We start from the raw sequence: 18,085 nt of genomic DNA, 5'->3' as shown, positions 1-18,085 counted from the left end.
ATGGCCATTTATTTATTTTGCTCTTAGATCTGTATGTTGGTTGTTATTAACACATAGCATGTAATTTGAGAACTACATGATTAGTGGGATAGAGTGGATGTAATTATGGATGAATGACAAACTACATGATTGTTTGGTTTATGATGCTTTCTGCAGCTTGTGGCACTCAAGTTGTTTTAAACTTGAGTGCTTTGTAAACCTTTGTAGAAAGCTTATTTTTCCAGCTCATAATAAAATTTGGTTTGTGGAAAGTTTGATGTTGCTTTGAATGCATTCTCTCAAATTTGACGCAAAAACTGTTGGTTTTTAATGCTTCCAATACCATTTTAGTTTGTTTCTTTTCACTTTTTTTGGAGGCTACGATGGAGAGATACATGGATGCACAAATATTCAAACTTAACTCAAATCGATCTTCTTTTTTTTTTTTGCTTAAATTAGTATGAGGGTCTTCAAAGGACCATATATATGCATGTAACAATCAAAGGCCATCTTCACCTCATTTCCCATCAAATAAAATTTTTGTCATATTCTTGAGAAAAGTAATATCTCAATGTTCAACAACCGAATTGATCAACAAAAGTGGAGAGACTAAGACAGTTTATATTGATCAGCAAAAGAGGAAATAAATGCTTGTAGCACAACAGCATCCCAAGACCATGACCACAAAATGGAGAAAATGGATCCCAATATAGCACCCACGACAACTTGGTTTACTGTATATATTTGTGGACATAACCTAAAAAAAGGCACTCAAGAGCTACTTGGAGACAATATACCTGCTTGCACACGACACTTAGATGTATATAGACCAATCATCTCAAAACTGTTGTGAATAAGTCTGGAACTATTCACAACACTTGTCACTAAATTACAAGTTGCTAGAACATATTACACACAACACTAGGTTATGTCCACAAATTCATCCATCCCTAGCCATTCCATAACTGCAATATAGTATGCAAAAAAAACAAGCATTAAAGTAGACAGCAAGCTTTTCTTCATCATGTACAATTAAATAAGTGTTCTATATATGCTCTCCATACAAAATATCAATATGACAATAGAGAATATCAATAATATTCTTGTTATGGATTAGAAAATAAATGCATAAATGTTTTGGAGGTACAAGCATATAATATTCTCCTAGATCCTAACTCCTCAACTTTACAATCTAATATCCAACAGCTTGTTCTTCATTTACCGCTTGCTCCATTGCTTCCACCAACAGATTAAGACCCTCGACTGGATTATTTTTCCTGGCACAAACATAGACCAACACGACTTAGAAACTAAGTTAATTAAACAAAAACTTCTACTCAAGTCAGTTAAAATTTTACATTTTCCTCTTGTTCCTCTTCTTTTGCATCTACCTCTCTTCAACAGAACATATTGACTGTGAATTCATGAAGCTCTGAAACAAATACTACTCAATTTTAAATACTTTTGAAGGAGAAGTCATTTAAAAGGCAATATCAAATACTACTTTAATTGAGTTCCATCAATTTCAACTATACTATTCTGAGTTCCAATTACTTAGTCATGCTGTACATCAGTTACAAAAGCTAACAGATCTTCACTTGTGTCCAGTTCATCTACTAGCAATCTTTGGCATGTCTTCAACTCATAAGATATTCAAGCATGTTAGATAAAATAAATAAAATAACCATGTATATCAAGATAAATAAAACATTATGTGGAGATCACAACCATGTTTTCTAACATTCACTCTAGGATATGTTACAAAAACTAAAAGTAAGAATTCAAGGCCCAATATACCATTTTCAGGGCCTATTTGGACGAGCACAACATCATCAAATTGTTCATGTATCAATGAACAATCATATTCGCATTGTGACTTCAAGGCCAATTGTTCAAAGTCCATCTAAGAGTTATTTCGCATAAAACATTTAATCAATCAACTATATTTAATCACTTGAGTAAATATAAAGCATATGGTAGAAACTAAAAATATATACATATACATAATATAGATCTTTTCATAAAGAAGAACTAAGATGTTATGTGCATATAACCCAATCATAAGATCAAACAAAGCAGAACAATCTTAAATTAACAAAAAAGGATCAAAACTGGAAGCCTTATTCCACAATCATAATTTGAAGTACTGCAAAAAATTGAAATAAATTTCAAAACCAAATCCAAATCCAATCCAAGAGAATTGCGGCTTCTCAATCAGAGCTGCAAGGACAAGTGAAAATGAAGAGAAGTTTGGAGGATGGGATGGTAATGCTCAAAGATTCTTCTAACATTTTGAGCCAACAATCAAACCAGCAAGCACAAACAATTAACAAAAACCCAAGGAACAAGAATCCAACCTAATATTACAGCTCACACATACATGTATGGGCCTAGCAAAGCAAAGAATAAAATAAACATGCATATATTGCTCATATCAAAAGAAAAAAGGAGAGAAAAAAAAAAAAAAAAAAAAAAAAAAAAAAAAAAAAAAAAAAATTCTCTATTACACGATTTTTATCCTTAGAGCAACATAAAATATTTTAATAATCGCATTCTGTTAAAGTTTTTGCAGTCCATGCCCCACAGCGCTAAAATGCGCCAAATAAAATTTAAATGGTGTTTAAAGCCTTACTCTTACCAAAAAGGAGAAGTTAATAATACCATCATCTTTAATTTATTTTTACACTACCTGAACAAAATTTAGGAAAAATTTCAGAAAATATACCAACTCTTTGCTTGTTGCCGTATTACGACCTAAGTTTTTATGTTCTTCAACCAAATCTATGTTCTTCTGCAAATTTTTTTTGATAAGTAAATTGGGTATGATGTTTGTGGAGGCTTGAATTGGGATAATTTTTTAACCCATCTTGTGTATTCTCTGGTTTGGATTTGAGAAACCCAAGGTATTGAGAAAGAAAATCACTGGTTGTTTTGAGTTATTGCAGAAATTCTGCTCTTTGCCGAATGGGTCTCGTCTAGATAGACAAGAGAAAGATGAGAGAGAGAGAGAGAGAGGGGGGGGGGGAATGTAGATTAAAAACAATAAAATAAATAGTGAGAAATAATGATACAAATACATATAACACCCAAAGCATAAATAGAAAACTAAAAGAACCCAATAAAGATACAGATACATAAAGCAAAGCCTAGACAATTATTTGGATTGAAAACTGTAAATAAGAGCTTCGGAGCAATCGTATTAGGTGAAGCAGAAGCATAAATTTGGGCAAAAATGAAGTACTTGAAGATTCAAAAAAAAAAAAAAAAAAAAAGTAACAAATATTAGATATTAGTTTTACCTCAAAATCTGGAGGAAAATGACCAAATTTTGTTGGGAGGGTGAGAAGGAAGATGGAGATGGAGGGATGATTTTTTGGGTGAAAATCAGACTGGCGGTGGCCGGAGCTCCTGGGTGGCGAAGAGCGGTGGGCGGCGTTGGGAGGGTAAGAAGGAAGATGGAGATGGAGGGATGATTTTTTGGGTGAAAACTAGACTGGCGGTGGCCGGAGCTCCTGGGCAACAAAGTGCGGTGGGCGGCGAAGAGCGGTGGGCGGCGAACTGCAGTGGTCATGGGCGGTGGAGATGGGGTGAGTTTTGAGGGGATTTTGAAATTTGGAGGATGAAAGTTTTCTGAAAATGGGGGGAAAACAACTGCAGATGCGTTTTCTATATTTTTAGCTGGAATTTTTGTTTTTTTTTTTAAAATCAAATAATAAAAAAGAATATAAAATGTGCCACGTAAGACGAGGGTCGGACAAGGGTCTAACCCTCGTCCTCCGTATAAACGAGCTCGTTTTCCTTTCATTTAAATTTGGGAGAAAAGGATGGAGGGAAGAGTGTTGATGGAAAAAAATTTCATTTCCTTTATTTTTTATTTATTTTTTTTTTTTAAGAAAAAAAAAAAAATGAGCCACGTCAGCAAAGATGTAGGACAGTTGTATGACTGTCTACAATTTAGACTTTCTCTTTTTTAAATCACCATTTGGTTTTTGCAATTTACAGTCACCAATCATTGATTGGCAACAATCATAGTCCAGTGGAGAGCTCTAGATTTTGTTCATCCCTCGCTGTAATAATATCGTGGGGTTTGCAGTGATAACTTTAATTCCCGCTTCTGACAAACTTTAGTAATTTTCACGTTTGTGACGCTCGTTCCCATAACTAAGATAAGTGTATGAGGGTGCATTTAGAATTACGATTTCGTAAATAAAAAATGTGATTTTAAATCAAATTGCATAAATTGAAACGCTTAGGAATTGCGTTTTTTAAAGTTTACAATTTGAAAGCGCAAAAAAAAAATTATTTTTTCAAATCACAGGCAAATAATTTTTTTTTTCAAATGCATAATTTTAAAGATTAGTCTACGATTTTAAATGTCAAACTTCAATTTTGTTAAACACTTAACTGTATTTTTTTAAATCATTTTTTCAAATCGCAAATTTTAAAATTACTACTTTTAAATAGCACTTTGAAATCGCAAATCCAAACGGAACTTTATTAGTAGCGTCTTGATGGTTATTGTGTAACTATTGGGGGCAATTCCAAGTCAGTTGAGGCGTCTTCCCAAAGTATGAGCACAAATGTGGTCTTATGAAGAAAAAATAAATCAGTTGAAAAGATGCACATAATACAACATAAATCAAAGGACAATCTTGTTAAAAGCAGATAGATGTTCCAATTCAATCTCACAAACAAACAAAAATAAAATAAAATAATGATACCCTTAAGGGATGATAAAATTCAAAGGTAAACATAACTTCACTTTTTCTTTTTCCAATTTCCATCCTTTGCCCCTCAAATGTGATCGGTTTCCTAATAGTGTAACCATGAAATAAATCCAATTCAACTATTTACTCTACAAGAAATAGTTATGACCTAGGATACAAATGAAAGAATACTTCCAACATATCAGTCAGCACTTCTATCATCGTATAAATTCTCAGGCCACTAAAATTTAAAGTGACCTTGCCAGCTTGATTGCATTGAGGAATTATTAAATAATTTCAGCCACAATAATGTTAACCATTATACATTGAAACGAAACAACATTACATCTCCTTCTTGTACAATGTAATCTTTACCCTCAGATCGCAACTGCAAACATCAAATCAACATAGTTAATCAGTTCAACATCAAGTCTTCATTCGATGACAAGAAACCTTATTGGCTAAGCTAGCTAGCACCTTGTAAATTATTGAGGTTTTACAACAGCGTGCTTAATGACAGGGAGAGGTAATAGACAAGACAAATACATAGAGGTAAATAATCAAGAAAATATATATATATATAGAAATCAATCACACCAACACCCGTCATAGATCTTTCATATCAATCACATGAATATTTGTTTCATCACAAAAATTTAGCTTTAGCTTACTGCAACTGGTCAAATGTACAAAATGTCAACACAAAATGTTTTCAACAGCCTACTCCAATTTCTAGCTTCTACCATATTTGGAAAATTATGAAAATTTTACTAGGCATGTCCATCCATGGTGCAGAGATTTCTGTCAAACTCAATCAAACAGAACATATATTTATCCCTAGGAATACTCTAGTCAACAAAATATATAGACCTTAGTTGGTCTCATTCTCACTTGTGCACATCCGGAAGTATATTAAAGGAATAGACTCGTGATTTTGTATGCATAACTGAAGCTAATGCAGTATTTTAAAGTGACTTTGGGATCTTGTCAATCAATGGCAAGGAGCAGCTTCAACAGCTAGCTAGTTGCTTACTACGAATTGGTGAATTGACAAATTTTTCATACTCCAAAAATCCATAATTGACATATAAACATCCAGTCTTTTCAATGGTAGGCACAATGAGTATCAGAACCTCAGAAAGAAGTTTTCTTTTCATCCTATCTTATGAATTTTAAGAAAATAAATGCTAATAGCAAAGCAACCAACTCACAAGTCCTTTCTCCCTTGCAGCAGCAAGTGAACCAGCAGCAACAAAATCATCATAAGCTACCTGATAAATAAATCAGGTCGTCATTATACATCTTACCAGGTATTTGGCAGAAATAAAAGGTCAGAAACGGATAATGGTTTTTGTACCTAGAACATTCTTAGATACTTCAAAAAAACCTATTGAATCTGATATTATTCCTTATAGATGATAAACAAAATTACAGAGTGCCTACCAATTAACTGAAAAATTTCTAATACTAACCAAACATTTGTTTATCATAGCTATTGTACGATAAATAAGGAACAAGGATATCTGCAGTTAGAAGCATACTTTTTTCCTTTTTGATTAGTTAGTTACAGATGCACAAAATGAGTCTTGGACCCATGACCTCACCCTCCACCCTTTTCTTCTGGGGGCTGAGAGTGCCATTGGCCATTTGAAGCATACTTTCAAGAGAACTATAAATCAATTAATTGTTCAGTTACATTGAATAGCTATTAATATCAGTATGAAAGAGTGAGACCCAAGCTGATTATCAATGGATGAGCAAGAAGTCCCATGGCCCAGGCTAGTGACTTCTATTGCACTTGGGAGAGGTGCTTGCCTACAGTCTGCCAGAGTGGCAGACCCGCATCCCACGTTGGAATTTGTGGTAGTGAGGTCCTCTGCTTGTGCAGCCCCTAAAAAAATATTCTACTTACAAAATAAAAAAGAAAAGGGTTATAAACTATACCATTGCCATAGACCTAGTAGTCGTAATTTCATTTCAGGAAGATATTTTCAAGGAATGGGACAACCGAGTCTGAGGGAAGAAAAAAAAATGATGCAGATCTTTAAACCAGAGCACCAAAACATAAGGAAAATAATGATCTCTGAGGCTGGTGTAAAGAACATGTTGACGTGGGGTAACTTTCACCCATCACAGTTTTACAAGTCCTATTGGTTTTGGACTCTCTTAGAGGTTGACTTGTATTAGGAGACAACTAACTGACTTGAAGACTCCATAAAAAGAACTTGTTTCGGTTCCTTTGTATTACGCATCTGATACGTTCAGAATTTTAGGGCTTACGTGGCAGCACACGTGACAGTACCGAATCCCCAAGACAGCAGTGAATAAGGAGTATAATCTCCATATATTATTTCCCTAAGAGTTTTAGCTAATAAGGAATGTATTTTCCATTAGTTTATTTTCTTTCTAGTTATTTTCCTGCATAATGTAATGACGGCTAGACCTAATAGTTATGTCTTATGACCTAGCCATCTTCTATCTAAGTGTAACCCTAATCAATAAAGAAGCATGCTGAATATTATAAAAACCTAAAACCTTTGATGGTATCTTAGAGGTCACGGCTCCCTCGAAGTAGCCATTGAAGATCACGGCTCTCTCGAAGTAGTCTTTATCCCTTTTCTTTTGTTTCTTTTTATTATTTGATTGCATCAAGTGGTATCAGAGCAAAGGTTGATTGTTTTCTACAACAATCTCCGATCCACATCATCACCATGTCTTCCCCGATTTTTCCAGAATGAAGAAGAACGAGCTAGGTGGGAAAAGCTGCGGTCAGAATTCCTCGTGTGGAAAGAGGAATCGAGCAAACAAATGGAGAAGATCAGGAAAAGAATTGAAGCTTTTTTCTACCACACACCTCCCTGACAAGCCAATCCTTGCCCATAACGGGAGAGTCCAACGCAGATTCTATTGGTACGAATTTTATGCCCCATATAATCAATGTCAAGGCTACCAAGGACATCACGATGCCGCCTGATTTTTCTGGGGATATTTCAAGCCCGGATGGTCATGTTGTCAAGGAAGGAGTTGCTGGAATTCTTGTAGCAGCTAGTCCAATGCAGTTTGGCGTCAACAGCTGGGTTCTACCTAGCAACCAGCTTGAGCTGAAACCAAAAAAGCTGAAGAATGGGTCCGGCAGGCCAAGAGAGTTCATGTCTCTCTATCTAGAAGGGGCTGAAAATATCAAAGGGGTGCTGCAGCAGAATGTGAAGAAGAAAGAAGAAGAGAGGAAGCACGAGTTGGAAGAGCATGGAGTAATGTTTACAAAACCAGAACTGAAACAGAATGAGAAGGAGAAGGAAGAGCAGGGCGTGATTTTTGCTTGGTTCAGGAAGAGAAAGAAGGAACAAAGAGAAGAAGCCGAACGTGTGTATGGTAACATAATTCCATCCCCTTTTGCTGATCGCCGGTTGTTTGTTTTAAAGCAGCCTGTAGGTGTTGTTGGTGCAATTGTGCCTCGGAACTTACCCTTGGCTCATATCCTTGACCGTACGATTGAAGAGTACTTTTTTCATAAGGGTGCTTCGATTGGCTGCTATCATGGGGATCTTAATGCATTGAGGGATAATATGATGGAGCTGAAGCCAACACTTCTTGCTGGGGTTCGTCGAGTTTTTGAAAAAGTGTAGGAAGTATAAAAAATGCATTGCAAGAACCCAACCCAGTCAAAGCAAGATTAGGTGGCCGGCTGCAGCAAATAATTTCGGAATGTGCACCCTTGAGCGCTGAGGTGGAAGAATTCCTGAGGATTACCAGTTGTGCCTTTGTAGTCACAGGCTATGGGTGGACAGAAACTTGTGGACCAACTACTCTTGGCTTTCTTGATGAGATGTGCATGATTGGTACGGTTGGTCCTGTTGATGTGTACAATGAGCTGCGCCTGGAGGAGGTTCCGAAGTTCTTCCTTGGGGACAAGGAAGATGTTAGGGGAGAGGGATTATACATTCAGAATTTTAGGGCTTACGTGGCAGCACACATGGCAGTATTGAATCCCCAAGACAGCAGTGAATAAGGAGTATAATCTCCATATATTATTTCGCTAAGTGTTTTAACTAATAAAGAATGTATTTTCCATTCGTTTATTTCCTTTCTAGTTATTTTCCTGCATAACGTAATGACGGCTAGACCTAATGGTTATATCTTATGATCTAGCCGTCTTCTATATAAGTGTAACTCTAATCAATAAAGAAGCATGCTGAATATGATAAAAACCTAGAACCTTTTTTGGTATCTTGGAGGTCACGACTTCATCGAAGTAGCCATTGGAGATCACGGCTTTCTCAAAGTAGCCTTTATCCCTTTTCTTTTGTTTCTTTTTATTATTTGATTGCATCAGCATCATGCAGTACCAAACATAGAAAAAGAAGAGAAAGAAGCGCCGCACAGCGTGAAAAGAGTGAAGTGATGTATAGGATTCTTCTTGGTTTTGAAGAATCGAAACAAGAGAGAGTAACCAGTAGAGCTGTAGTGTGAGCAGTCAGAGAGCACCTGACTTGTTTCTTCTTGGTTTTAGAGGAACCAAAACAAGAGAGAAAAAGAAAATGGTACAACAGTGAGAGAGAGAAATAGAGAGACCAGCCACCATCTTGTCCCAGCAAAAAAGAAGTTTGTATTCTTGTCTGTTATTTTGCATTCTTCTTTTGGGAATAATCTCCATTGTGTGGTAGTGAGATTTGGTTATATTGTGGATATGGGTTTTGAGTGATTTCTCTTCACAATTTTGTACTCATCTTTGATAGTAAGTTTCTTCGTGATCGCCTCCACTTGTGGACATACCTCACAATGCTCACATTGAGGGAACCACATAAATCTTAGTGTTATTGTGTGTGATTTTCTTGTCTTATTTACCGTAATTGTAGTCTTTTGCACAACAAGTGGTATCATAGCCAAGGTTCAGTATTCAGAATGGCAATTGTGGTAAATATGACGAGCACCAAGTATGAAGTTGAGAAGTTCCAGAACAATTTCTTTCTTTGGCAAAGGAGGATGAAGGATCTTTTCATTTAACAAGGAGTTTACAAGGTGTTATTGAAAAAGGCGAAGAAACCCGAGAAGATGGACGATGATGAGTGGGAAGAGATGGATGTAAAGGCTGCCAGTGCGATCTGTCTTAATTTGTCAGATGAAATCATTCACAATGTGATTAATGAGGAAAAAGCATAGTCAATTTGGCAAAAATGAGAGATTTTGTATATGGAGAAGAATTTGACGAATAAGTTGTACATGAAGAAGCTGTATGGTTTACACATGGAAGAAAATGCAAATTTGCTAGAGCACCTCAACAAGTTCAACAAATGGAATACACAATTGTTTAACTTTGGAGTGAAAATTGGAGAAGAAGATAAGGCGATACTTATGTTCGCATCACTTCCCCCTTTGTATGATCACTTGGTTACGACATTGTTGTATATAAAAGAAACTTTGGTGTTTGAAGATGTGATTCGATCTCTCTTGTTACATGAAATGTGGAGAAAACCAATCAACGATTAGGCTAATGGGCTTGTGGCGAGGTCTGAACCAAAGCGTTGAGGATTATTCTAAGGGAAAGAATGGCAAAGGTAAGCAGTCTCAGTCTAAGTCACAATCGGCACAGGATGGAGAATCTCAGCCAGATGCAAAAGATGTAGAGTGCTATTATTGTCACAAGAAATGACAATGCAGTCAGTGTGGCCAATGACGAGTCTGATGACAATGAGGTTAGCGCAAATCTTCTTTCAGTTTTCTCAGGTCCAGATTATTGGATTTTGGATTCTGCTTGCTCATATCATATGTGTCCAAATAGGCAGTGGTTTGACATATTCAAATCATGTGATGCTGGTACTATTATGATGGGTAATGATGATAGGTGTAAGGCCATTGGAATAGGGTACCATAAAAGTTAGGATGTTTGATGGAGTTGTAAAGATACTAATGTTAGATATGTTCTAGACCTTAAGAAAATCCGATATCCTTAGGAACATTGGATTCTTTGGGTCATGGTTATAACCCAAAGAAGGAGTTATAAAAATAACTCTAGGTACTTTATTGGTAATAAAGGGTAAGAAAATTGACAATTTGTATAAATTACTCAAGAACACAGTAAGGAGTTGTAGCATCCACTTTGAAAGAACCAGATAATGATGATACGGTTTTGTGGCATATGCGACTTGGCCATTTAGGCGAGCATAGCATGTTTAGGCTTCACAAGTGGAATTTGTTGAAAGGTGTGAAGTCATGTAAATTGGGTTTCTACAAGTACTGTGTATGAGAAGTAACGAAGAGTTGCCTTGAAGGTGGCGTCACATACAAGCAAAGGGGTTCTCGACTATATTCACTCAGATGTTTGGAGACCAATAGCAATATCTTCAAACAAAGGTGCATATTATTTTTTCAGTTTTATTGATGATTTTTCAAGAAAGGTCTGGGTTTATTTTATGAAGCACAAGTCAGAGGTTTTCACCATCTTCAAGCAATGGAAGATGCAGGTGCAAAAACAAACTAGAGGAAAAGTGAATTTAGTCTTATTGAAAGCTTAAGGCGCCCCCTAACTAGGAATGGAAAAATGAACAAGAAAATCAGCAAAGCTAATCGACAATGGGGACAAAAAAGCCACCGTCCAAAGATATAGCTTATGAAAAAACAAAGCTAAAATATCCTCCATGGAACTCTCCAAATCTTTGAAACACCTAAGATAGTTTATTATGCATGCTTCGTCACCAACCAATCTCCATCCGTAGCAATTGATTTCAAGGTTACAGAAGAAGTATGGTCAAGTAAACCGATTGATTATTCAGTTTTGAAAATATTTGGTTGTCCAGCATACGTTAGTGTGCAAAGTGGAGAGCGATCAAAATTAGATCCAAAGTCAAGAAAGTGTTTATGTCTTGGTTTGGAGTGTGGTGTTATAGGCTATATAGGCTATGGGATCCGGTTTCAAAGAAGAAAACTATTAGCAGAGTTGTGGTGTTCAATGAGGCCTATATGCTAAGAAAAGGTGAAGGATGAAGCATCAACTAACAAACATAAAGGGAAACAAGTTGACGTGGAGCTTGATGACCAGCATTCACCCACGGATGAATGTGATGATGAGCAGTTTTCAAGACTCACAGCACCGGAAAGAGCCTTATTCTTTAGCAAGAGACAGAGAGAAATGTGATCGAAAAGCACGGGAGAGGTATGGATTTGAGGATATGGTTTCTTTTGCTTTTGTTAGTTTTATTTTATTTTTCAGCTTTGACAGCTTGTAGTGGAGATCCACCGTCTGTTCAAGATAGTATGTCAAAAGAGGTGGAGTTACTACAGAAAGGTAGAACTTGGGAGTCGGTAGAATTGCCTAAGGGAAAGAAGGCTGAAGGGTGCAAAATGGGTCTACAAGAAGACAGAGTTAGCAGAGAAAGCTTTGTCGCCAACAGGACTGGTAGAGAAGCATGGTGTTTTGTAACCAAGTCCAATGCTAAAGTTCAAGAGATGCTTGAACTTGAGTGGCACTTGTGGATTGTGATTGCCCTTAGGGGCTTTGGCACAGACCTCCGAAGGAAATTTGTATTGTTAGACTTGATGGGTTTCAAGTCAAGGTGGAGATTCCTTACGTGGGGCGACTTTCACCCGTCACACAAGGGCCCCATTGGTTTTACAAGTCCTATTAGTTTTGGAATCTCTCTCTTAGAGGTCGACTTGTATTAGGAGACAACTAACCGACTTGAAGACTCTATAAAAGGAACTTGTTTCGGTTCCTTTGTATCACGCATCACGCAGTGCTGCACATAGAAAAAGAAGAGAAAGAAGTGCCACACAATGTGAAAAGAGTGAAGTGCCGCACAGGATTTTTCTTGGTTTTGAGGAATCGAAACAAGAGAGTAACCGGTAGAGCGTAGTGCGAGCAGTCAAAGAGCGTTAGACTTGTTTCTTCTTGGTTTTGGAGGAACCAAAACAAGAGAAAGAAAATGGTACTACAATGAGAGAGAAATAGAGAGACCAACCGCCATCTTGTCACAGCAAAAGAAAAGTTTGTATTCTTGTCTTTTCTTTTATATCATCCTTTTGTGAATAATCTCTATTATGTGATAGTGAAATTTGGGTGTATTAGGGCTTTGGGTTCTGAGTGAATCTTTGATAGTGAATTTCTTCGTGATCGCCTGCGCCTGTGGACGTACCTCACATTGAGAGAACCATGTAAATCTTGGTGTTATTGTGTGTGATTGTCTTGTGTTATTTACCGTAATTGTGGTCTTTTGCACAACAAAACAAGGTTCAGAATCTATGATAAATGAGAAAAGGCTAAGGTTTTTTGCTTAAATCTGAGGCTGGAATATATGTGAGAGGCTCATCACATGAAGAAAAAAAAAAGTTTATTTTTTTTAAAGTCACAGCAAGTATTAAAAGTAATTAACTCGACAACAAGAAGATAGAAAGAAACTAAAATCATTCAGGATAGAATCTTGGCATCCCACCTCATTAAAGCACTAAAAGGAACCAAAAGAAACCGTTCATTCAGCTTAAATACAGGAGTGTACTGTAAGTAAAGAAATGAGCTTAGGCAGCATGAAAACCTGCAAGCAAGCAAAGCTAAGACTAGGACCAGCCCAGACCCACCGAATTTAACTAAGACTAGTAAGCACACCCCCTTAACAAATGACCAAAGCCAGATACCAAGCTGCTGGGATAAAAAGGAAAAGACTAAAAGCCCTCTACAGCAATTACAAAAATACCCTTTTGGCTAGAAACCTGCAGTTTTTCCTTCTTCTACGCACAATCAGAATCCTGATACTGTAGGGTAGAAAATCCAGCCTGAAATCAAGCCAATAGTCAACAAGGCTGCATTTGTTTCAACAACTCCTCCTCCCCCCCCCCCCCCCCCCCCCCCAACTTACTATCTCATCTTACATAACCAAAAAAAAAAGAAAGAAAAAAAAGAGAGAATACTCTCTCTCTCTCTCTCTCTTCCCCTTCTGATCATCTCTCTGGCCACCATCACTACTTGGGAAGCAACCAAGCTTAGATCCAAGCCTGCATTGGCTACACTCACTAGAGCAGTGGCAACCAAGCAACCTAGCTGTGAGAAGCATACAAAGGACTCGTCGAAGAGAGCCAAAAAGAAGGCTCTGAAACCAAATGTGAACGGGGTCATTTTGCCGGAGGACTTGAAGAAGACAACCGGTGACGAAAAGATCTTCCAAAGGCTGTGGAATGAGGCTGAACTGAAAGTTTTGGGTGTTTGTATGTAGTGGCCAATTTGCAATGCCGGTGCTATGGTCCATAGGGGTGTAGGTATTTGGCGGTCCTCTTAGGCGAATGGGCAGCGGTGGTGGTGTAATGTGGCTGTGAAACAATTGTTGTGGTTCAGAGGGCATGGGTGAGCAGCTATGTGGAGGTTGGTCCTCTTAGCAATGGTGGTTTTAGCGGATAAAATGTGCAAATGATTTTTGGTACAAACAAATACCAGAAAATATTTTCATCACTTTTTTCTGGGTCTTAACCAAACATAGAAAACCAAAGATTTTCCTGAAAATGTTCTCAACTGAAAATATTTTCCCTTGAAAAGAATTTTACATTGAAAAAAATGCAACTTAAATTCCAATTCTTTCTAAGTATATTCTTTTCACAGCCCTCTACAATCTGTCACTATGTACCAAAAGTTCTGCGGCTTATTGTGATTGACCTAGAAAGATAATTCTATGCACCTAGAACATAAATGATCTGATTTTCTGTGAGAATCAAGATTCCATGTCCGCTAACTCTCCCTTCACTTTTTCCCTGGACAATTACCCAATATATTTTAACTAACATTTTTTAAGTGCTAAAAAGTTAAAAAAGACACCAACGAATGTTGGGGTTTATTTGAGTTGCATCAGATAAGACCATGCATTCTTATCCATACATAAAAAAGCAACACTCAACTACATTCAAAATAGGAAGTTGAATCTTCTACTTCTGATGCTTACTGTCTCAGCTCGAATGAAACCTTTCTCAAAGTCTGAGTGGATAACTCCAGCAGCTTGAGGCGCAGTCATTCCTAAACAAATAGAGAATGACAGTCAGACAGCCATCTGATCAAAACAGTGTTCATATCGAATAAGTAGTCAATAGTGAATAGACATTTTTTAAACTATGCCAGGTTTATTCAGTGGCAATAGAGGACATTGTATCCCATCTGAAGACAGAAACAGGTCACCAAAAAGTAAAAACTAAAATCTTTTTTCTCTCATACAATGATTAGTCATACTAATTCTCTTTTGATAACTTGTCCGTCATATCTGACCAACTCTGACCACAATAGGTTGCTACTTTCTTGGAACAAGTCAAGGCCCACTAAATAGAATTTATCATCATGGTATGAAATCTTTGACATCCAGCAGAACAGAAGCTAACCTGCAAGTATGGTCCATGCTTTTGTTTCCTGCACAAAACAAAGGACAACAAACTTTTTAATATAGGAAATGAATATAACATCCAAAAATATCATTTCAAACTTATCTTCATCACCTTCTCGCCAGAAGTGAAGTATGTATGCAGCCCTAAGAGGCTATATGTTGCTCTAATCAGGTTTCCAAGACCACTTTCACCGACACCAAGAGATTTTAAGTACTCCATCCTTTCTTCGTATGGAAGTTCAGTAAGCTCTGACTCAACCTGCAAGTAGAAAGGTCGCTCTTTTACTTGCCTGATGTAATAGTTAACATCTAGAAGACGATGACGACGACAACAGCAACAACAACATAAACAAAAAACAAAAAAAAAAATCTCTATTAGCAGAAGATGATATTCAATTGCATCCCCAGCTCATACTCATACTCGTGCCCACACATGCTTAGAGGCACAAGCTGAGAGAACTTTTACGAGTTAAAATTGGAAGAGTTTCTATTCAGAAGTGGTCACCAAACCTGAGCTGAGATTGTCACCAGTCCAGATTGCAACTCAGATGCAAGATTCTTCACTTCGTTGACATAAAGATTATTTTCAGGCTCAGCTAGATCAGTCTCTGCAACATTGGCAACATAGATGACTGGTTTCATTGTTAGCAAGCAAAGATGCTTTATAGCATCCTTTTCAAACTCCGTCAAAGTTACAGATCGTGCCGGTTTTCCATCCATAAGTGCCTGCTGAATTTTGTCCAAGGCAGACTTCTCTGCTTCCTCCTGGAATAAGGAAGATTGCATCAATGAGATCATAGCCACCTTAAATACTTTACAGTAACATGTATCAAACAGAAAAAGAAGACGGGAAAAAAATGGTAAGGAGAGATGCAGGCAGCAAGAAGTTGGTTTTGTTTTAATTCAGTTTTATTCAATTTTAGGAGTCAAGGATATTTCTGTAATTTTAAGATTTTTACAACGGGCTGCTGTAGTTTTGGTCCATTGGTTATATTATGGGTTTCTTAAGTTTGGATTTCTTTATTTAAGGGCTTCTAATAGTTACCTATGTATGGTTTGGGCTTAGTACTCTCAAAGCCCATAGAATCCAAGCCCAATTAAGGTTAGGTCAAGTCTTCTAGAAATATTAATTGAACGTTTTCAATGTAATAGAGAACAAGTTTTATGAGGATTTTGCAGCAATTATGCTCTTGAGGTTTGTGTAATGCAATCCTCCTCCAAAGTCTAATGCTAAGGAAACCTAGATGTATGCCGAGCAAACTAGGTATGATGCTTAAATTTACCTTTTTCTTCTTTCTGCTCTCCATATTTCCAGAAGCTCATCCATCCTTTTAACACTATAATACGACCTTGATTTCATGCTCTTAAACCTTAAAATCCTTACTATAGAAAACCTAAGTCAATCTACCATCATCTAGGATACAAAACAATCCAAAAACAGCAGGCCCCCAGCATGGTTCTGTAAAAAAAACATCCCTGTGCTGATGTGCTACTAAAAATTTGGAATCAGAGTTGGATGTGGCCACTATGTTCCACATCATCGGAGATCCTACATGCCTACAATAATGCATTTGGAAGAGTTGAATATTCATCTTACAGAAAAAGTGCTTCAAGATAGATTTAACAGACTTTATATGATGAGATGATTAGTTATTAAACAAGGTAAATTTATGCTAGAAAGTTTTATGAGCTAACTATCAAGTGTGGAAAAAGATGTAAACATATGACAATTGCTCGATTGAAGGGCAAGCTAAGATCTAAAATTCAAAAGGAAATGTCAATTGTGCAATTTTCAGCTCTGCAAGAAGCAGTTCACATGGCAATCATGTGGCAAAGAAGAAAACCTTTATGTCATTGATAGTAGTTTTAACATCTCTTCTCTCCTCTCTCTCACTCCCTCTCTCCCTCCCTCCGCTAGCGGTGGTGCGTGTAGGCGCGTCCCGCTAGCTTTCAGCTTCAAATCTCCATCATCTCTCTTCTTCTTTTCTTTGTATAGCTAGGCTTGTTTCTTTCCCCCATTATTTTTTGGGTTCGTCCTCCGTAATGCGGTTTTTCGGAGCTTGACGCTTGGGGCCAGTCATGGAGCACAGATTTGTCGTGGAAGCTAAAGATTTCTTTTTTTCGGCGAAGTTTGGAATATCAGAGCTTCGTTTGGAGGAAAAAATGAAGTCTTTCTCAGGGGTGGTGATTTTGGGCTCACTGTGTTCTGCTTGGTTGGTGGCCACAGTGAAGGAGGCGCTGAAGTCGCTGGGGGTTGAGGACTTTGTTAAGTCTTTTCGGGAGGATTTGAAGGTGCTGATTGTTTGGAGAGGTGGAAATCAGGCCGATAGGTTTCTAGAGGTGGCCTCATTCGCAGTTGGTGGCCGGAAAGGGTTTATTTGGCTCCCCAAGGGTTGAGAAGGGCAGGGTTGGAGGCGAGTTGTGGGTGAGCTTAGCAAGATGGTGGCGTTTATAGAATCAGCTTCTGGGTCGATGGTGGTTGCAGAGGGTTCTTCAAAGGGGAAGGAGTTGCAGAATTCCTCCAATGGGCATTCTTTTGGGGTTAGCCCCGAGAAGGGTGGGGTGTTTTCATCTTACGCGAAGGTGGTGCGTGGGGCGGTTGGTTCTCCTGTTAAGATCTCGGCTACACCGGTGCCGATGGCGGAGATGCACGAGTTGGATCTGTTGCCGGTATCGCTGTTTAAAGACGAAGAAGATATGAGAGTTGTGGTGAACTACTTTGATTTGGAGAAGTCACTGCGGTTAATGGAGAAGAAACAGAAGATCCAGAGTCAAGGAGGCGGCAAGGTTAGGAAGATAAAGCTGGAGGATCCTAGATTTTGGAAGAAGCTTCTCGGGCTCCTCAGGTCAGACTTGGATCGGGTTTCAACAATCGTGACCTAGTTCTTGGGTTGGGTCTGAGGCCCAAACTCTCTCTAGGTGTCAAGAGTGCTCGGGTTGGGTTTAAGCCCATCTTGAAGAAAGCTAGAGGGTTTGCGGGGCATGAGCTCACTTCTGTAGTTTCAGAGTCCGGTTTGGGTCCGAGTACGGTATTAGATCCGGGTACGGTTTCGG

At 37.9% G+C, this 18,085-nt stretch overlaps 1 protein-coding gene across 1 annotated transcript in view; it reads right to left on the bottom strand.

Annotated features, from left to right (window-relative positions):
* Positions 1 to 4,710: 4,710 nt before the first annotated feature.
* Positions 4,711 to 18,085, bottom strand: part of LOC133874782 (uncharacterized) — a 43,314-nt gene continuing 29,939 nt past the window's right edge. The window contains exons 6-11 of the mRNA XM_062312646.1: positions 15,542 to 15,796; positions 15,144 to 15,290; positions 15,030 to 15,057; positions 14,603 to 14,673; positions 5,897 to 5,956; positions 4,711 to 5,073 (exon numbers count right to left, since the gene is read on the bottom strand). Of these exons, the coding sequence (XP_062168630.1) occupies positions 5,005 to 5,073; positions 5,897 to 5,956; positions 14,603 to 14,673; positions 15,030 to 15,057; positions 15,144 to 15,290; positions 15,542 to 15,796 (630 nt within the window). The 3' untranslated portion in view covers positions 4,711 to 5,004. The remainder of the gene's footprint in view (positions 5,074 to 5,896; positions 5,957 to 14,602; positions 14,674 to 15,029; positions 15,058 to 15,143; positions 15,291 to 15,541; positions 15,797 to 18,085) is intronic.

This window comes from Alnus glutinosa, chromosome 8 (genome assembly GCF_958979055.1).
Source record: "Alnus glutinosa chromosome 8, dhAlnGlut1.1, whole genome shotgun sequence".
NCBI lineage: Eukaryota > Viridiplantae > Streptophyta > Magnoliopsida > Fagales > Betulaceae > Alnus > Alnus glutinosa.
This window is presented reverse-complemented; position numbering and strand designations above follow the sequence as displayed.